The following is a 20,397-nucleotide window of genomic DNA, read 5'->3' as shown; positions in this document are numbered from 1 at the left end:
TCATCTGACATCAATTAACTATGCTCGGAATTTCTATTGTACATAGAAAATACTGAAAGGCACCAGAAGCCTCGGTCAAATCAGGTGCCTAACACGGCCAAAAGTTCTTGCTGAGTTTCAACTTTATTTTTTCCAAGCTCCAGAGTTGGCTTTCATATGAACACAAACTCCGGTTGTTATCCGAGTTTCAGAAGACAAGGCCTTTTCTCTACCTCCAGACTCAAGTCTGTTGGCGATGTAAACCAACTGAAGAGGGCATGGATTCCTGGGTCCTGTTCTGGCCTTAGAGGGGAATGTCCTCCCCCATTCACTCTCCGAGGATCAGAAACAGGTGGGGGTCCCATTCAATCGTATTTATTGAGTGCTTACTGTGTGCAGAACACTGTACTAAGCGCTTGTGAAGTTCAGGTTGGCAACATATAGAGACGGTCCCTACCCAACACTAGGCTCACAGTCTAGAAGGGGGAGACAGAGAACAAAACAAAACATATTAACAAAATAAAATAAATAGAATATGTACAAATAAAAGAAATAGAGTAATAAATACGTACAAACATATACACAGGTGATATACATATATCCCAGCCAACCTCTCTAATCATGGAAGCTTCTTCTCAGCTGGAGGGTGAAAAAAAGGCCATGAGAAGAGGGTAGCAGAAGCTAGAGTGGCATAGCGTACTGAGAAGCAGTGTGGCTCAGTGGAAAGAGCACAGGCTTAGGAGTCAGAGGTCATGGGTTCAAATCCCGACTCCACCAATTGTCAGCTGCGTGACTCTGGGCAAGTCACTTAACTTCTCTGTGCCCCAGTTCCCTCATCTGTAGAATGGGGAGGAAGACTGTGAGCCCCACGTGGGACAACCTCATCACCTTGTAACCTCCCCAGCGCTTAGAACAGTGCTTTGCACATACTAAGCGCCTAATAAATGCCATCATTATTATTATTATAGCAGATAAAGCACGGGCCTGGGCGTCAGAAGGTCATGGGTTCTAATCCGGCTCCACCACTTGTCTGCTGTGTGAACCTGGGCAAGTCATTTCACTGCTCTGTGCCTCAGTTACCTCATCTGTAAAATGGGGACTGAGACGGCGAGCCCCACATGGGACAGGGACTGTGTCCAACTTGATTTGCTTGCAGCCACCCCGGCGCTTAGTACAGTGCCTGGGACACAGTAAGCACTTAACAAATACTATCATTAGTACTAGTCTAGCCTAGGGCCTGCCTGCTCATCCTGGCACTTGCCATCACGTCCTCCTGCCCTGACATTTTACATGACCATTTCTGCCCTTCCAAGGACTAAGGGCTGACATTGCTGGTATCCACTTTCTTCCAAACGCCCTCTCCTAGACGTGAACAGGCAGGCCTTACGAGACCCCAGTAAGTCAGAAGCGATCACCCAAAAATCCAACAATCAACAGCATTTATTGAGCACTTGCTATGTGCAGAGCACTGTTCTACGTACTTGGGAGAACATGGTTAGTTACATGAGAAAAATGTGACCATTCCGATCCCTATAAGCTGGAGAGCCACATGGAAGTGAGATGCCCATTCTTGTCCCAGTCTCATCCCAGCTCAAGACCAGCCTACCAACAAGGAATGCAGAGGCAACATTGAGACCCAGGATAAAGACACCACGGGCTAGTATCTTTACCCTTCTCCCACGCCATGTGTGCCATCTGCGCAAGACATGTGTGCTCCGATCATTGGAAATGCAGAGGCAACAATTTTAATGAAGTTAAGAGAAAAGCATTCGGTCCAAGGGGGAAAAAAAAAAAGATGGGACAGCAGCATTTTTCACCTTGGACACGGTGTTAATAAAGACGGATCAAATTCATTCCAAAACTGTTTTAAATATTCTCCATGAATTAGTCTGCGAGGAGCTATCTGAAAATAAAAGCCAAAGTGTGCATTTCAGTACACCCTGAATTTGATTAACTCAAATTGCATGCGATTAGCCGAATGACTAATCTGATTTAGCTTTACCTTTAAAGTTTTACCTTTTTGGAGGTAGACAATGAAAGAAATTTACATTTTGCCATGCGTTATGAATTATACATAATGGAAGTTTGAAAGCAGAAACAGTTTCACTAATGCAGCCGGGAGCTGAGTTCCACACCAATCAGTTCTCTCTTCTTAGTGTGTATTTCCACTATGCATTCTGAATAGAATATTGCTGGAGGGTAAGGGAATGCTCTTTCAACAAAGTTTACCTGTCTGGATAGAACTCAATGGGAATGTCAGAAGAAAAGGCTGTTTTGAGTGTGGGTCACATGACCCCAACATTAAAGGGGAGGCGAAACAATAAAAAAAATTCTACATCTACAGGAAAAAACAGGCACCTAAACAAACCAGAGTTCCTTCTGATTCTCATTTGTGCAGGCAAGAGACACTTCTGAACTACGAATCTGTAATTTCTCTAGGATGACAGCTAATCATTCAGTAATATTACAAGTTGGCCTGCCACTGGACACTCCAGGGTCCATCCCAAAACCAATTCAAGGCCCCAGTCTGACCACAGGAGGGGATGGAAGCGACACGGCGTAATGGATAGGGCACAGGCCTGGGAGTTGGAAGGTCATGGGTTCTCATCCCGGCTCCACCACTTGTCTGCTGTGTGATCTTGGGCCAGTCATTTCACTTCTCTGGACCTCAGTTCCCTCATCTGTAAAATTGGGATTGAGACGGTGAGCCCCACATGGGACAGGGACTGTGTCCGACTCAATTTGCTTGTCTACCCCGGCACTTGGTATGGTGTCCAACACATAGTAAGCACTTAAATATCATATTATTATTATTATTATTATTATTATTAAATTTGGAGGAGGGAGGGGAGGCATAAGGGAGCATGGCTCCATTAGCTCAAGGCTGCTCTAAGAGTTAAGAGGTAGGTTCTAGGGCAGGACAGGCCTATACTATACCCCTTAATCGATGGAATGGAGTGGTAAGACAAATGAGAGCAGAGTGTCTCTGTGTGTGTATGTATGTATGTATGTATTAGAAAGAGAGACAGACAGATAGAAACAGAGACAGAGAGAGGCCTCCCCCGTAAACTGTGAGCTCCATGGGGGACCGAGACAGTATCCGATCTAATTAGCGTGTACCTACCCCAGTGTCTAGCACAGCGCCTGGCATATGGGAAGTGCTCAATTCTATCACCCTCATCCACAATCACTGTGACACCCCACCTCTTGGAGCCAAAACTGGAAGGATGCTAGCAAAGGTTTCAGAGCCATCGTCCAGAGGAAAGCGTGTGCTGCAAACTGAAAAAGGATTTCTCTTTTCTTTCACTGAGGGGAGGTGGAAATGGAGCCACGAATGCCTTTTTGGAAACTAACTGCAAGATAGAGTTTTGGGGAGAGTCACCTCACCACTAAAGAGCAAGGCCCAGCCGAGCCCAAAGCTTAGCAAACATTATACGGTCAACCTCCATTATAACGTTGAACAAATTTTTCATTCAATCGTATTCATTGAGCGCCTTACTGTGTACAAGGCACTGTACTAAGCGCTTGCACTGTACTCTTTGTGAGGACACGACTGAATTTTAATGCTGGCATTCTTTACAGCACTTCACAGGAGAGCATTGGTTGAGCATCTTGGACACACCAGGGCTCATGGCACCAACACCCACCGCTTCTATGTTTTACAGTTACTGTAGTTCCCCCTCAAATAGCTACAATATTGTATCTTACTTATTTGATCCTTACCGTACAGCAAATGTCAAATAAGCCTGGGTGGGCAGGGACTGTCTCTATTGCCGAACTGTACTTTCCAAGTGCTTCGTACAGTGTTCTGCACACAGTAAGCGCTCAATAAGTACGATGACATGAACGAATGAAACAGTGAAAATCGTGGCACTGTTCAGGAGAGCAATAATACAGCCGGGCCAGGTGCGACTGAGTGGCTTTGGAGCAGGGTGAGTGAGTGAGCAACTAGCAAGCAGGGAGTTAAATCAGATGTACTGCAGTACTGTACATTTGCAAAGCTTTTGGCAAGGCCTTTTTTTATTCCTGAATGAATACACATGTTAACACTTCACTGTTTTAAAATCTTAGTCTTTTTATTATTGGTCCATACTTCCACTGTTCTTCGATTCTGCAAGTTAATAGTCTAGGCTATATTGTGTTTACCACTGTTGAAAACCACCATCATATAGTTTGGGTCAACTATTTGGATCTTGGGACCTTGGGACTATATTAATCCACTTTATATTAATTTCCTATCAATTCCGAGAATTCATTTAGCACTCAATTGCTTTCGTGGACTCAATGAAGAATGCTAGCCAGGGGTTGTCATGCTTTCGACACTTGAAAAGTTCTGCCCCTTGAAGGAACATCTTGAAGGTAATTTGAATCACTGAATAACCTAAATTTTATTGATTGAATATTATCTCTTCAGCCGACAGCTGATATACTTTTATACTTTCCTAATGAAAAACAGAGGGAAATTCTTTGTGAAGTCCAGCTAGCTTTTTTTAAAATAGCATATTGGCTAAATCAATGTCAGCGATGGCATACTTTTAGTGCTTGTCCAAATGTGCTAAATATTTTTTCTAGCAAAGAAATGCCTAAAGAATTTTATGAGACGCTCCCAAAAGATACAACTGTTCTGACCGATTTTTTTACCGTTTTAGGCAAAATCTACTCAAAGTTCAACTAAGAATTAACTCAACTAGAGGAAGAATAAAGTCACGCTGAATGAATGTTGGTTAGAAGAAAAAGGGAAATAGGAAAAACAAAGCAGAATTTAAATAAGCATGCATTTCCTAAGGGTCCGCGATTTTCTACCACGTTTCTATTTATAAATGAAATGAAAAAGGCGATGCATATCCAAATGAAGCCCAAGAACACGCTCATCTAAGTTAAACTCTACCAAAGGAGGTCATAGACATCTCTTCTTATTTTTCAGATGTCCAAAGAGTCTTATCTGTTTAAAATAGTTTAGGGTCTTCTTATCTGAAGGGAGGGGACCACTTAACTTCCTTTACAACCACTTAACTTTCTTTACAATGATCCCTATACTAGAAGAGTAAAATTATAGCATCGGCTGCACCCCAGAAAGTCTAGGGTGGGTTTTTTTTATTAGTTTATAATGTAACAGAATTGGTAGACACGTTCCCTACCTACAGTGGGCTTACGGTCTCATTCTGCTGTCTGGATCATTTTTCTAAAAAAGGGTCTATCCCTGTCTCCCCACTCCTCAAGAAACCTCCAGTGACCACCCATCTACCTCCACATCAAACAGAAACCCCTTGCGGGTGGCTGTCGATCGAGTCACTCCCCCCTATCTCTCACCTCAATGATCTACTACAGTCCAGCCAGCACGATTTGCTCCTCTTGCGCCAGCTTGCTCACTGTGCCCCCATCATCACCAATCGCATTTATTGAGCGCTTACTGTGTGCAGAGCACTGTACTAAGCGCTTGGGAAGTACAAGTTGGTAACATATAGAGACAGTCCCTACCCAGCAGTGGGCTCACAGTCTAACCGACCCCTTGGCCATGTCCCCCCTCTAGCCTGGAACCCCCTGCTCCTCCATCTGTGATAGACCACCAATCTCCCCACCTTCAAACCTTATTAAGGTCACATCTCCTCCAAGAGGCCTTCTACGATTAGGCTTCTCTTCCCCAGCTCCCTCTCCCTTTTGAGTCTAATATGCACTTGAATCCGCACCCTGTGGGCATTTGATATTCACCACACCCTCAGCCCCAGAGCACTTATGTGCATATCCTTAAATCTGTAAATTATTTATTTATATTGATGTCTGTCTCTCTCCCTAGACTGTAAGCTCGATGTGGGCAGGGAACTCATCTATTAACACTGCTCTACCGTTCTCTCCCAGGTGTTCCAAACAGTGCTCTACACCCCATCTGATTGATTGCACTCTGAATTTTCAAATTATCAGTTTCCCAAAGAGACTAAAGCTAAGAGTTACCCTCAGATCCTTCTTTCCTCGCCTTCCCGCCTTGACGCTATTCTAATGACAGTGCCTGCCTGCCTCCTTGTGACTCTGATCTTCCATACCAAAGTTCGAGTAGTAGTATTAGGACTTTCCTACTGACAAAAAGAACAAAAAATCAAGTGAAAGCAACTTTTCGATTTTTTTATTATCGTTTGTGGCTGAATACCAACCCACTCTTTCATGGCACAGCTTATAACCCCCTTAAACCACCTACGGCTGGGAAGACTTTGCCCTACATTTTTGTACCAAGTTAGATGCCTTGATCTAGATTACGGAAGTCCTAACTAAGCTCTGAGAACTATGACCTAATGATACAGCGGCTGAATGCTAGCCCTCGCCCTAAGGATCAATAACTACGACGCAAAAACAAATAACGAAGGTTCAACTTTCTTGAAAAGAAACTGCTCTTTGACTGGTCACGGGAATTTGAGAAATGGAGCCATGCAATTTCAATACTTTTTTCCTTCCCAATACTTCTGCTTATTGTGCTTATTTTTCTCTGAAAAACAGACAATACCAAATCGAATTGTTAGATCATTCAACTACACTCCCGCTCAGGCAGGAGAAAATCCTACAAGAGAACACTTCCTAGCGGCGATTTCTACTCAAACAACTAGTATATTCAGTGTACCTGAAAGCACTTTAGATTTATCACACCGGGACAGCATAAAAGAGGAAAAAAATAAGAATGCGTAGATGGACAACGTAATGTGAATAAGCGATAACACTCAACCCTATAAAGGCTCCAGCAACTCAACGAACATGACCAGTCAAGAAACAGCTTCAAACTGAATGAAAAAGGAGAACCATCCCATTGAGAAGTTAATTTAAATTAGAGGTTATGGTTTTAGAAACAAGGTCTGATATTTTATTTGTACATATTTATTCTATTTTATTTTGTTAATATGTTTTGTTCTGTTGTCTGTCTCCCTCTTCTAGACTGTGAGCCCGCGGTTGGGTAGGGACCGTCTCTATATGTTGCCAACTTGTACTTCCCAAGCGCTTACTACAGTGCTCTGCACACAGTAAGCGCTCAATAAATACGATTGAATGAACGAATGATATACACTACAAACACATCAAAATCTAATATTAAAAAAAAAAACAACCACACAGGAAAGATATTCTGTCAACAGATGCAAAGACAACTCAATTTCCGGCATTTTCCCCAAGTAGAATGGAATCCAACCTCCTCCCCAAAAGCGTACTCATTACTGTGAGATGTACTACACCCTTAAGATAGACTGCACAACAACAACTCCTCTCTAGGAATGTATTATGAATGTATCAGTCATATGCAATACCTGTTCTCCCTCCCTCTTAGACAGTGGGGCCCACGTGGGACGGGGACTGTGTCCGGCCTGATTATCTTGCATCTATCCCAGTGCCTAGAACGGTGGTTGATATATAGTAAGAGCTTAACAAATGCCATCATAATTTGCCAGCCATCTCCACAGAGGCTTCTCCCCAGCTCTGCAAAGAGTAGGCGCTCAATAAATAGGACTGATTGATTAGGACCTAATGCAGCACTTCACCATTCAGTGAGACTGGGGAACTTTTTGATTTTGAGAAAGGCAAAGCACTACGTCAGGTTATCGAGGGAAGCTGATGAAATCTCCACCCTATCTGACTTGCTTTGGTCTGGGACGAGTGGCCTGTGGGCACTTTTGAGGTCTTGGAAATGGCCCAGGCTACTCATCCTGAACCCTCGGAGGCAGCAAGATGCCCGGTTTGGGACACAGCACAGGGGTCCCCAAAATCGGACTGAAAACAACGAATCAATAGGCATCTATTACATGCAAGTGGCTGAAACACAGACGGCCTGAGGTCTCAGTTCTAGAAGTCCAGTTAAACCAAAAGAACAACAGACCTATCTACCAAAGGAACAGCACTGGAAAAAGTAAAGGCAGGAGCTCAGCAGGGATAAGCCCAGGCCTTTACCGCTCAACAAAAAGTAGATAAGATATTCAAATGCCCCAATATTTTGATAAAACCAACCCTGAGAGCTTTTTCGGAACGACAAAGGTAGAAATGCGAACAGACCATTTGGCAGCACTAAAGAGCAGCCTGATCAGAAAATCCTCCTTCTAGAAAAATCTATCACATCTCTACAAGTAGAATAACCGATTCTCTCCTTTCAAAAAGTATCTTCAAAAAGAGTAAAAGCTAAACTGCAGTAGTCTACCTCCACGTCAGAAAAGTTTAGGCCCTTAACCAATTTCACTGCTATATTCACTCATGCCTCAGATGTGGGGATGGGGCCAAAAGCTGGAAGAAAAAAAAAAAGAAGTCAGAAAGTCGGTTTTGATGCAACCATTTGAAAATAGGCTGCAATTGAGTCATGAGTTTAAAAATATTGGATGATCCAAAAGGTGTTAAATGAAGCAAACCACTAAGTTGAAAGTTGTAGGCCCCTGTCTGTTCTGACAGGATGTAACAAACAGCAAATTAATCCGGAGGCCCTGCCAAAAAGAGCAAAGAGTCCTTACACAAACTATTCACGCACTCATATTTAATGGTCCAAGAACCGAAGAATAGGTTCTTAAATTTCAGAAAAACGAAACTCCAACGCAATGACACTTCAGCTGACCTGCTGAACTGGAGAGACACACTACAGGTTTGGGATTTTTCCTCAGAGTTCTCTTTTAAATCGGCCTGCTGGGAAACCAAAAATACCAGTCAGCTATTCGCGCTACCTTTCATGAGAATCTAGGAGTGTGCTGAGTTACACAAATGGAACAGAGATTTGAGGTGAGGATCTAGAGGAAACGGTTGATATCACAAACAGGGAGCTCTCTGAAAAATGTTTTCAAACACTGCACTGTCATCTCAAGAGGCCATGAATAAATGCTTTTAATCTATTTTCGAAAACAGAAATCCGTTTTTCACTGGCTACCTTATCTGAGTGCCAGTCATGGAAATATGAACACAAAGTACACCATTTATTGTTTTTAACCCATCTTCTGTCAAAAAAAAAAAAGTTCAGAACCAAGTAGTCATTGCCAAGTAATGTGTACGCTATTTGTCTACTTGGGTTTAAAATTTCATTTAGTAAGAGCTAGCGGGGTTTCTGTGGCTTGCTTTGTTTTCCTCCGTTTCACTGAATCAAGGCCTAATTTGGATCTTCCCCAACATCGCTCATCTTGATCAGGTCTATTATTAAAAATATTTTCCCAACAAATGAAAACTTCTTTTTAATTTCCTGCAGCTCGATTCAGGGCTGACCCGTGAGAAAAGGAGGGTTAGAAAGGGAGGTGGTTATCAACACGAACAAAGCGCGTGAAAGGAAGAAGTTGCCGGTGAAAGAGGTCCAAATTCATGCTTGGGTTTCACAGAAGCTCCTGGATAAGAGCTATTGTTTGTTGTTTTAAAAAAAGGCTGAGAGGCGGAGTGGATGGCCTGGTCTCCCCAACGCCTCGATTTGCCCCTGCGAGGGCTAGTGCGACGGTAAACTTTGCCTACCAATCATCATCAATCGCATTTATTGAGCGCTTACTATGTGCAGAGCACTGTACTAAGCGCTTGGGAAGTACAAATTGGCAACATTTAGAGACAGTCCCTACCCAACAGTGGGCTACCAATCTTCGTTTGGGAGGGAGGAAATGGAGCAGTCAATGGTATTTATTGAGCGCTCACTGCAGGCAGAGCAGTGTAGTAGGCGCTTGGAGAGAGTCCAATACAGTAGGGTGGAAGTTCCACCAGGAACTTCCAGATGGCCTCGCCCGGTCACTGAAAAGGCCCAGGAAGAGATTTTTTTTTTAAAAAAAGCATTTTTCCTCCCCGGAAGAAGAAGGGAGGCCTACCAACCCCTCTTTCAAGAAATAATACCCATTCCCTTCTCCCTTGTATCCACCCGGTGCTTAATACAGTGCCTGGCACTTGGGAAGCACCTGACAGATACAGTAATTATTACTATAACTTGAAAATCTGTGCTGCTTTCCAGGTGGCTCAACCACACCCCCTCCTCCAAATCGCTGCAGCTGAACCGTGCCCGGTTACTTGTACATATCTATCCTATTTATTTTATTTTGTTAGTATGCTTGGTTTTGTTCTCTGTCTCCCCCTTTTAGACTGTGAGCCCACTGTTGGGTAGGGACTGTCTCTATATGTTGCCAATTTGTACTTCCCAAGCGCTTAGTACAGTGCTCTGCACATAGTAAGCGCTCAATAAATACGATTGATGATGATTGGGGTGTCGGGCCCTCCGAGGCTTGGAAGCCTTTTTAGGGGGGAGGGGGTCAAGTTGCGGTCCCCGGGCTTTCCCGCCGCATCCAGGCCCCTCTTGGGTTGAATGAATGGTCTGCCTGTTGCCAAACTGTCCTTTCCAAGCGCTTAGTCCAGTGCTCTGCACACAGTAAGCGCTCAACAAATACGACTGAATGAACGAATTGTCTCTATCTGTTCTGAACCGTCCTTTCCAAGCTTTTAGCCCAGTACTCTGCACATAGTAGGTGCTCAATAAATACGACTGGATGAACGAATTGTCTCTATCTGTCACCGACCTGTCCTTTCCAAGCGCTTAGTCCCGTGCTCTGCACACAGCAGGCGCTCCATAAATACGAGTGAATGGACGAATTGTCTCTATCTGTGGCCGTGCTGTCCTTTGAAAGCGCTTAGTCCAGTGCTCTCCACACAGTAGGCGCTCAATAAATACGACTGGATGAACGAATTGTCTCTGTTGTCGAACTGTCCTTTCCAAGCGCTTAGTCCACTGCTCCGCACACAGTGGGTGCTCAACAAATATGACTGGATGAACGAATTGTCTCTATCTGTTGCCGACCTGTCCTTTCCAAGTGCTTAGTCCAGTGCTCTCCACACAGTAGAGAAGCAGCGTGACTCAGTGGAAAGAGCACGGGCTTTGGAGTCGGAGGTCATGGGTTCAAATCCCGGCTCCGCCAACTGTCAGCTGTGTGACTTTGGGAAAGTCACTTAACTTCTCTGTGCCTCAGTTACCTCATCTGTAAAATGGGGATTAAGACTGTGAGCCCCCCGTGGGACAACCTGATCACCTTGTAACCTCCCCAGAGCTTAGAACAGTGCTTTGCCCCTCCCTCCTCCTTGCTGACTTAAGCAGAACTCTGTTTGTACAGATTTACTACTCTATTTATTTTACTTATACATATTTACTATTCTATTTCTTTTATTCTGTTAATATGTTTTGTTTTGTTGTCTGTCTCCCCCGTCTAGACTGTGAGCCCGCTGTTGGGTAGGGACCGTCTCTATCTGTTGCCCACTTGTACTTCCCAAGCGCTTAGTACAGTGCTCTGCACACAGTAAGCACTCAATAAATACGATTGAATGAATGAATGAATGAAACAGTAAGCACTCAATAAATGCCATCATTATTAGTAGTAGTAGGCGCTCAATAAATACGATTGAATGAATGGTCTGTTGCTGAACTGTCCTTTCCAAGTGCTTAGTCCAGTGCTCTGCACACAGTAAGCGCTCAATAAATATGATCGAATGACTGGTCTGTTGCCGAACTGTCCTTTCCAAGCGCTTGGTCCAGTGCTCCGCACACAGTGGGTGCTCAATAAATATGATTGAATGCACGAACTGTCTCTCATCTGTTGCCGAACTGTCCTTTCCAAGCGCTTGGTCCGGTGCTCCGCACACAAGGGGAGGCCGAGGATGCGCCCGCCCCTCCCCCTGGGGGATCCCACCTCGCACCCCGAAATCCGGCGGGGGGCAATGGGACACACACGCACGCGCGCACACACACACACACACACACACACACACACACACACACACCGGCGGTGGGTGAGAACCCACAAAAAAGGCAGGCCGGTGGACGGGGGCAGGTTGAAGGCCCGGCCTCCGGCCTAGTCATTCATTCACTCACTCATTCAATCGTACTTATTGAGCGCTTGCTGTGTGCAGAGCACTGGACTAAGTGCTTGGGAAGTACAAGTTGGCAACATATAGAGACGTCCCTACCCAACAGCGGGCTCACAGTCTAGAGGGGGGAGACGAACAACAAAACGCAACATATTAACCAAATAAAATAAATGGAATAAATATGTACAAGTAAAATAGATCAATAAAGAGTAATAAATATGTACCAACATCTATACAGGTGCTGTGGGGAGGGGAAGGAGGTAAGGCGGGGAGGGATGGGGAGGGGGAAGAGGGGGAGAGGAAGGAGGGGGCTCAGTCTGGGAAGGCCTTCTGGAGGAGGTGATCTCTCATGCATGCATTCAATCGTATTGATTGAGCGCTTACTGTGTGCAGAGCACTGGACTAAACGCTTGGGAAGTACAAGTGGGCAACATCTAGAGATGGTCCCTACCCAACAGCGGGCTCACAGTCTAGAAGGGGGAGAAAGACAACAAGACAAAACATATTAACCAATAAAATAAATGGAATAAATATGTACGAGTAAAATAGATAAAGAGTAATAAATCTGTACAAACATTTATACAGGTGCTGTGGGGAGGGGAAGGTGGTAAGGCGGGGGGATAGGCCTCCTCCTCATTCATTCATTCAATCTTATTTATTGAGCGCTTACTGTGTGCAGAGCACTGGACTAAGCGCTCGGGAAGTACAAGTTGGCAACATCTAGAGACAGTCCCCACCCAACAGCGGGCTCACAGTCTAGAAGGGGGAGGCGGGCAACAAAACGAAACATATTAACCAAATAAAATAAATACGTACGAGTAAAATAGATAAAGAGTAACAAATCTGTATAAACATATATACAAGTGCTGTGGGGAGGGGAAGGAGGCAAGGCGGGGGGGATAGTCCTCCTCCTCGTCCTCATTCATTCATTCAATCGTATTTATTGCACGCTTACTGCGTGCAGAGCACTGAACTAAGCGCTTGGGAAGTACAAGCTGGCAACATATAGAGACGGTCCCTACCCAACAGCGGGCTCACAGTCTAGAAGGGGGAGACGGGCAACAAAACAAAACATATTAACCAAATGAAATAAATCCGTACGAGTAAGGTAAAGAGTAATAAATCCATACAAACATATATACAGGTGCTGTGGGCCCAATAAAAGGAATGGAATATATATGCACGAGTAAGATAAAGAGTAATAAATCCGTACGAACATATATATAGGTGGTGCGGGGAGGGGATGGAGGTAAGGCGGCGGGGGGGGGGGGAATAAATACGCACATATATACAGGCGCAATAAAGAGTAATAAAGCCGTAGAAACATATATACAGGTGGTGTGGGGAGGGGAAGGAGGTAAGGTGGGTTGAATAAATACGCATATATACAGGTGCAATAAAGAGTAATAAATCTGTAGAAACATATATACAGGTGGTGTGGGGAGGGTAAGGAGGTTGGGCGGGGGGAATAAATATGCACATATATACACGTGCAATAGAGAGTAATAAATCTGTAGAAACATATATACAGGTGGTGTGGGGAGGGGAAGGAGGTAAGGCGGGGGGGAATAAATACGCACATATATACAGGTGCAATAAAGAGTAATAAATCTGTAGAAGCATATATACAGGTGGTGTGGGGAGTCTTTTAGACTGTGAGCCCACTGTTGGGTAGGGACTGTCTCTATATGTTGCCAACTTGTACTTCCCAAGCGCTTCAGCGTGGCTCAGTGACAAGAGCCCGGGCTTTGGAGTCGGAGGTCATGGGTTCGAATCCCACCTCCGCCACATGTCTGCTGTGTGACCTTGGGCAAGTCACTTAAATTCTCAGAGCCTCAGTTTCCCTATCTGTAAAATGGGGATGAGGACTGTGAGCCCCACGTGGGACATCTTGATCACCTTGTATCCCCCCCACCCCCTCAGCGCTTAGGACAGTGCTTTGCGCATAGTAAATGCTTAACAAATACCATCATCATCATCAGTCGTATTTATTGAGCGCTTACTGTGTGCAGAGCACTATACTAAGCGCTTGGGAAGTACAAGTTGGCAACATATAGAGACAGTCCCTACCCAACAGTGGGCTCATCATCGTGAGCCCCTCGTCGCCCTCTCCATCCTTCCCATCTTACCTCCTTCCCTTCCCCACAGCACCTGTATATATGTATATATGTTTGTACATATTTGTTGCTCTATTTATTTATTTATTTTACTTGTGCATATCTATTCTATTTATTTTATTTTGTTAGTATGTTTGGTTTTGTTCTGTCTCCCCCTTTTAGACTGCGAGCCCACTGTTGGATAGGGACTGTCTCTATATGTTGCCAACTTGTACTTCCCAAGTGCTTAGTCCAGTGCTCTGCACACAGTAAGTGCTCAATAAATATGACTGATTGACTGATTGACACCTTGATCACCCTGTATCCCCCCCCAGCGCTTAGGATGGTGCTTTGCACATAGTAAGCGCTTAACAAATACCATCATCATCATCATTAGTCCAGTGCTCTGCACACAGTAAGCACTCAATAAATACAACTGACTGATTGACTGATTGACACCTTGATCACCTTGTATCCCCCCTGCGCTTAGAACAGTGCTTTGCACATAGTAAGCGCTTAACAAATACCATCATCATTAGTCCAGCGCTCTGCACACATTAAACGCTCAACAAATACCATCATCAATCAATCAATCGTATTTATTGAGCACTTACTGTGTGCAGAGCACTGTACTAAGCGCTTGGGAAGTACAAGTTGGCAACATATAGAGACAGTTCCTCCCCAACAGTGGGCTCATCGTCATTAGTACGGTGCTCTGGGGATCCTTTCCCCACAGCACCTGTATATATGTATATATGTTTGTACATATTTATTACTCTACTTATTTATTTATTTTACTTGTACCTATCTATTCCATTTATTTTATTTTGTTAGTATGTTTGGTTTTGTTGTCTGTCTCCCCCTTCTAGATTGTGAGCCCACTGTTAGGTAGGGACTGTCTCTATATGTTGCCAGCTTGTCCTTCCCAGGCGCTTAGCCCAGTGCTCTGCACACAGTAAGCGCTCAATAAATACGATTGATTGATGGATTGATTGACACCCTGATCACCTTGTATCCCCCCCAGCGCTTAGGACGGTGCTTTGCACATAGTAAGCGCTTAACAAACACCACCATCATCATCATTAGTCCAGCGCTCTGCACACAGTATGCGCTCACTAAATACGATTGATTGATTGACTGACACCTTGATCACCTTGTATCCCCCCCCCCCAGCGCTTAGAACGGTGCTTTGCACATAGTAAGCGCTTAACAGATACCATTATCATCATCATCATTAGTCCAGCGCTCTGCACACAGTAAGCGCTCAATAAATACGATTGATTAACAAATACCATCATCATCATCAGTACAGTGCTCTGCACACAGTAAGCGCTCAATAAATAGTAAGCGCTTAACAAATACCATCATCAATCAATCAATCGTATTTACTGAGCGCTTCCTGTGTGCGGAGCACTGTACTAAGCGTTTGGGAAGTACAAGTTGGCGACATCTAGAGGCAGTCCCTACCCAACAGTGGGCTCATCGTCCTTAGTCCGGTGCTCTGCACACGGTAAGCGCTCACTCAATACGATTGATTAACAAATACCATCATCATCATCAATACAGTGCTCTGCACACAGTAAGCGCTCAACAAATATCATCATCAATCGTATTTATTGAGCGCTTACTGTTTGCGGAGCGCTGTACTAAGGGCTTGGGAAGTACAAGTTGGCAACATCTAGAGACAGTCCCTACCCAACAGTGGGCTCATAATCGTGAGCCCCTCGTTCCCCTCTCCATCCCCCGCATCTTACCTCCTTCCCTTCCCCACAGCACCGGTATATATGTATATATGTTTGTACATATTTATTACTCTATTTATTTATTTATTTTACTTGTACCTACCTATTCTATTTATTTTATTTTGTTAGTCTGGTTTTGTTGTCTGTCTCCCCCTTCTCGACTGTGAGCCCACTGTTGGGTAGGGACTGTCTCTATATGTTGCCAATTTGTACTTCCCAAGCGCTTAGTACAGTGCTCTGCACATAGTAAGCGCTCAGTAAATACGATTGATGATGATGACGATTACTCTATTTTACTTGTACCTATCTATTCTATTTATTTTATTTTGTTAGTCTGGTTTTGTTGTCTGTCTCCCCCTCCTAGACTGCGAGCCCGCTGTTGGGTAGGGACCGTCTCTAGATGTTGCCCGCTTGTCCTTCCCAGGCGCTTAGCCCAGTGCTCCGCACACAGTAAGCGCTCAATAAATACGATTGATTGATTGATTAACAAATACCATCATCATCAGTACAGTGCTCTGCACACAGTAGTCGCTCAACAAATAGTAAGCGCTTAACAAATACCATCATCACCACCAATCGTATTTATGGAGCGCTTACTGTGAGCGGAGCGCTGTACTAAGGGCTTGGGAAGTACAAGTTGGCAACATCTAGAGGCAGTCCCTACCCAACAGTGGGCTCATCATCGTGAGCCCCTCGTCCCCCTCTCCATCCCCCCCGTCTTACCTCCTTCCCTTCCCCACGGCACCTGTATATATGCATATATGTTTGTACATATTTATTACTCTATTTACTTATTTATTTATTTTATTTGTACATATCTATTCTATTTATTTTATTTTGTTAGTCTGGTTTTGTTCTGTCTCCCCCTTTTCGACTGTGCGCCCACTGTTGGGTAGGGACTGTATATGTTGCCAGTTTGTACTTCCCAAGCGCTTAGTACAGTGCTCTGCACATAGTAAGCACTCAATAAATACGATTGATGATGATGATGACGATTACTCTATTTTACTTGTACCTATCTATTCTATTTATTTTGTTAACATGTTTTGTTTTGCTGCCTGTCTCCCCCTCCTAGACTGTGAGCCCGCTGTTGGGTAGGGCCCGTCTCTAGATGTTGCCCGCTTGTCCTTCCCGGGCGCTTAGCCCAGCGCTCCGCACACAGTACGCGCTCAATCAATACGATTGATTGATTGATTAACAAACACCATCATCATCAGTCCAGTGCTCTGCACACAGTAATCGCTCAACAAATACCCTCATCATCACCAATCGTATTTATTGAGCGCTTCCTGTGAGCGGAGCGCTGGACTAAGCGCTCGGGGAAGTACAAGTTGGCAACATCTAGAGGCAGTCCCTACCCAACAGCGGGCTCATCATCGTGAGCCCCTCGTCCCCCTCTCCATCCTCCCCATCTTACCTCCTTCCCTTCCCCACAGCACCAGTATATATGTATAGACGTTTGTACATATTTATTACTCTATTTTACTTGTACCTATCTATTCCATTTATTTCATTTTGCCAGTATGTTTGGCTTTGTTCTCCGTCTCCCCCTTTTAGACTGTGAGCCCCATGTTGGGTAGGGCCCGTCTCTAGGTGTTGCCCGCTTGTCCTTCCCGGGCGCTTAGCCCAGCGCTCCGCACACAGTACGCGCTCAATCAATACGATTGATTGATTGATTAACAAACACCATCACCATCAGTCCAGTGCTCTGCACACAGTAATCGCTCAACAAATACCCTCATCGTCACCAATCGTATTTATTGAGCGCTTCCTGTGAGCGGAGCGCTGGACTAAGGGCCCGGGGAAGTACAAGTTGGCAACATCTAGAGGCGGTCCCTACCCAACGGCGGGCTCATCCGCCCACAGTAAGCGCTCAATCAATAGGATTGATTGATTGAAGTAGGAGGAGGCCTTCCCAGACTGAGCCCCTTCTTTCCTCTCCCCCTCGTCCCCCTCTCCATCCCCCCGTCTTACCTCCTTCCCTTCCCCACAGCACCTGTATATATGTATATATGGTTGTACATATTTATTACTCTATTTATTTATTTTACTTGTACATTTCTATCCTACTTATTTTATTTTGTTGGTATGTTTGGTTCTGTTCTCCGTCTCCCCCTTTTAGACTGTGAGCCCACTGTTGGGTAGGGACTGTCTCTATATGTTGCCAACTTGTCTTTCCCAAGCGCTTAGTCCAGTGCTCTGCACACAGTAAGCGCTCAATAAATACGATTGATGATGATGACTTGGGTTCCCGCTCCCCATCCCCCCCACCTTACCTCCTTCCCCCTCCCCACAGCACCTGTATATATGTATATATGGTTGTACATATTTATTACTCTATTTATTTTGCTTGTACATTTCTATCCTACTTATTTTGTTGGTATGCTTGGTTCTGTTCTCTGTCTCCCCCTTTTAGACTGTGAGCCCACTGTTGGGTAGGGCCTGTCTCTATGTGACGCCAATTTGTACTTCCCAAGCGCTTAGTCCAGTGCTCTGCACATAGTAAGCGCTCAATAAATACGATTGATTGATTCTGTTCTCTGTCTCCCCCTTTTAGACCGTGAGCCCACTGTTGGGTAGGGCCTGTCTCTATGTGACGCCAATTTGTACTTCCCAAGCGCTTAGTCCAGTGCTCTGCACATAGTAAGCGCTCAATCAATACGATTGATTGATTGATTGATTCTGTTCTCTGTCTCCCCCTTTTAGACCGTGAGCCCACTGTTGGGTAGGGCCTGTCTCTATGTGACGCCAATTTGTACTTCCCAAGCGCTTAGTCCAGTGCTCTGCACATAGTAAGCGCTCAATAAATACGATTGATTGATTGATTGATTCTGTTCTCTGTCTCCCCCTTTTAGACCGTGAGCCCACTGTTGGGTAGGGCCTGTCTCTATGTGACGCCAATTTGTACTTCCCAAGCGCTTAGTCCAGTGCTCTGCGCATAGTAAGCGCTCAATCAATACGATTGATTGATTGATTGATTCTGTTCTCTGTCTCCCCCTTTTAGACCGTGAGCCCACTGTTGGGTAGGGCCTGTCTCTATGTGACGCCAATTTGTACTTCCCAAGCGCTCAGTCCAGTGCTCTGCACACGGTAAGCGCTCAATAAATACGATTGATTGATTGATTGATCGACCGATTGGGGGAGGCTCACCTGGATGACCTCGTTGACCTCCCGGATGCATTCCACCATGTGCTGCAGGATCTGCTCGGCGGTGAGCACCTCGTAGCGGTAGTCGTCGTCCTGGTCGTGGCCGGGGCCTCCTCCGGGGCCCAGGGAGCTTCCTCCTCCTCCTCCCCCTCCTCCTCCTCCTCCTCCGCCGGTCTCCCCGCCGAGCAGTCCGTCCCTCTGCCCGCCGCCGCCGCCCAGGCCGGGCTCCACCAGCTCCACCTCGCCCAGGTCCAGGTTCTCGTCGGCGGCGGCGGCGGCGTCGTCGTCGTCGTCCTCGTCGTCGTCGTCGTCGTCGTCGTCGTCGGCGCCGCTGTCCTCCTCGCTGCACTCCTCGTCCTCGTCGAACTCGTAGTTGTAGCCCTCGTCCGAGTCCATGGCGCGAGGCCCGGGCGGCGGGGGGGGGGGACGGGCCGCGGGGACGGGAAGGGGACGGGAAGGGACGGGAAGGGACGGGAAGGGGACGGGGAACGGCGGCGGAGGAGGAGGAGGAGGAGGGAAGGAGGGGATGAGGGGGGACAGAAAACGAGCCCGGGCCCCGCCGCCGCCGCCTCAGACGCCTCAGCCGCCTCAGCCGCCGCCGCCGCCGCTGAGCCAACAAAGGGGCGTGCGTCACCGCGTCGCCCTACGTCATCACGTCGCCGACGCGCCGCCGCCCCTGCGCGGGGTCCCTGGAAACCCCCGCGGCCCCGACGCGCCCCTCCCCTCACGTCATTCAGTCATCATCCTCCTCAATCGTGTTTATTGAGCGCTTACTGTGTGCGGAGCCCTGCGCTGAGCGCTTGGGAAGGACAAATTGGCAACGTATGGAGACGGCCCCTACCCAACGGTGGGCTCACGGTCTACAATTCGTTCCATCGTATTGACCGTGGGCGGAGCGCTGGACTGAGCGCTGGTCAGGCGTCATCATCAATGCTCTGCACATAGTAAGCGCTCAGTAAATAGGATTGATGATGATGATGATGATGATGATGGACTATGCGCTTGGGAAGGACAAGTTGGCAACATATATTGCAACGTATGGGGTCCCTGGAAAACCCCCCTCCCACCCGCCCTCACGTCATTCATTCATTCCGTCGTATTGACCGTGCGCGGCGCACTGGATTAAGCGCTGGTCATTCATCATCAATCGTATTTATTGAGCGCCTAGTGTGTGCGGAGCGCTGGACTAAGCGCTTGGGAAGGACAAGTTGGCAACATGTATTGCTACATATGGGGTCCCTGGAAACCCCCCCACCCTCACGTCATTCATTCATTCCGTCGTATTGACCGTGTGCGGAGCGCTGGGCTAAGCGCTTGGGAAGGACAAGTTGGCAACATGTATTGCTACGTATGGGGCCCCTGGAAACCCCCCCCCTCCCTCACGTCATTCATTCATTCCGTCGTATTGACCGTGTGCGGAGCGCTGGGCTAAGCGCTTGGGAAGGACAAGTTGGCAACATATATTGCAACATAGGGGGTCCCTGGAAACCCCCGCGGCCCTGCCGCGGCCCCCCCCCGCCCGCCCGCCCTCACGTCATTCATTCATTCCGTCGTATTGACCGTGCGCGGCGCACTGGATTAAGCGCTGGTCATTCATCATCAATCGTATTTATTGA

At 46.2% G+C, this 20,397-nt stretch overlaps 1 protein-coding gene across 1 annotated transcript in view; it reads right to left on the bottom strand.

Annotated features, from left to right (window-relative positions):
• The window catches only part of ARIH1 (ariadne RBR E3 ubiquitin protein ligase 1), a 100,897-nt gene extending 81,658 nt beyond the window's left edge, over positions 1-19,239 (bottom strand). The window contains exon 1 of the mRNA XM_038746261.1: positions 18,785-19,239. Coding sequence (XP_038602189.1) covers positions 18,785-19,177 — 393 coding nt within the window. The 5' untranslated portion in view covers positions 19,178-19,239. The remainder of the gene's footprint in view (positions 1-18,784) is intronic.
• Between the last annotated feature and the right edge of the window lie 1,158 nt (positions 19,240-20,397).

This window comes from Tachyglossus aculeatus, chromosome 5, assembly GCF_015852505.1.
Source record: "Tachyglossus aculeatus isolate mTacAcu1 chromosome 5, mTacAcu1.pri, whole genome shotgun sequence".
Lineage (NCBI taxonomy): Eukaryota > Metazoa > Chordata > Mammalia > Monotremata > Tachyglossidae > Tachyglossus > Tachyglossus aculeatus.
This window is presented reverse-complemented; position numbering and strand designations above follow the sequence as displayed.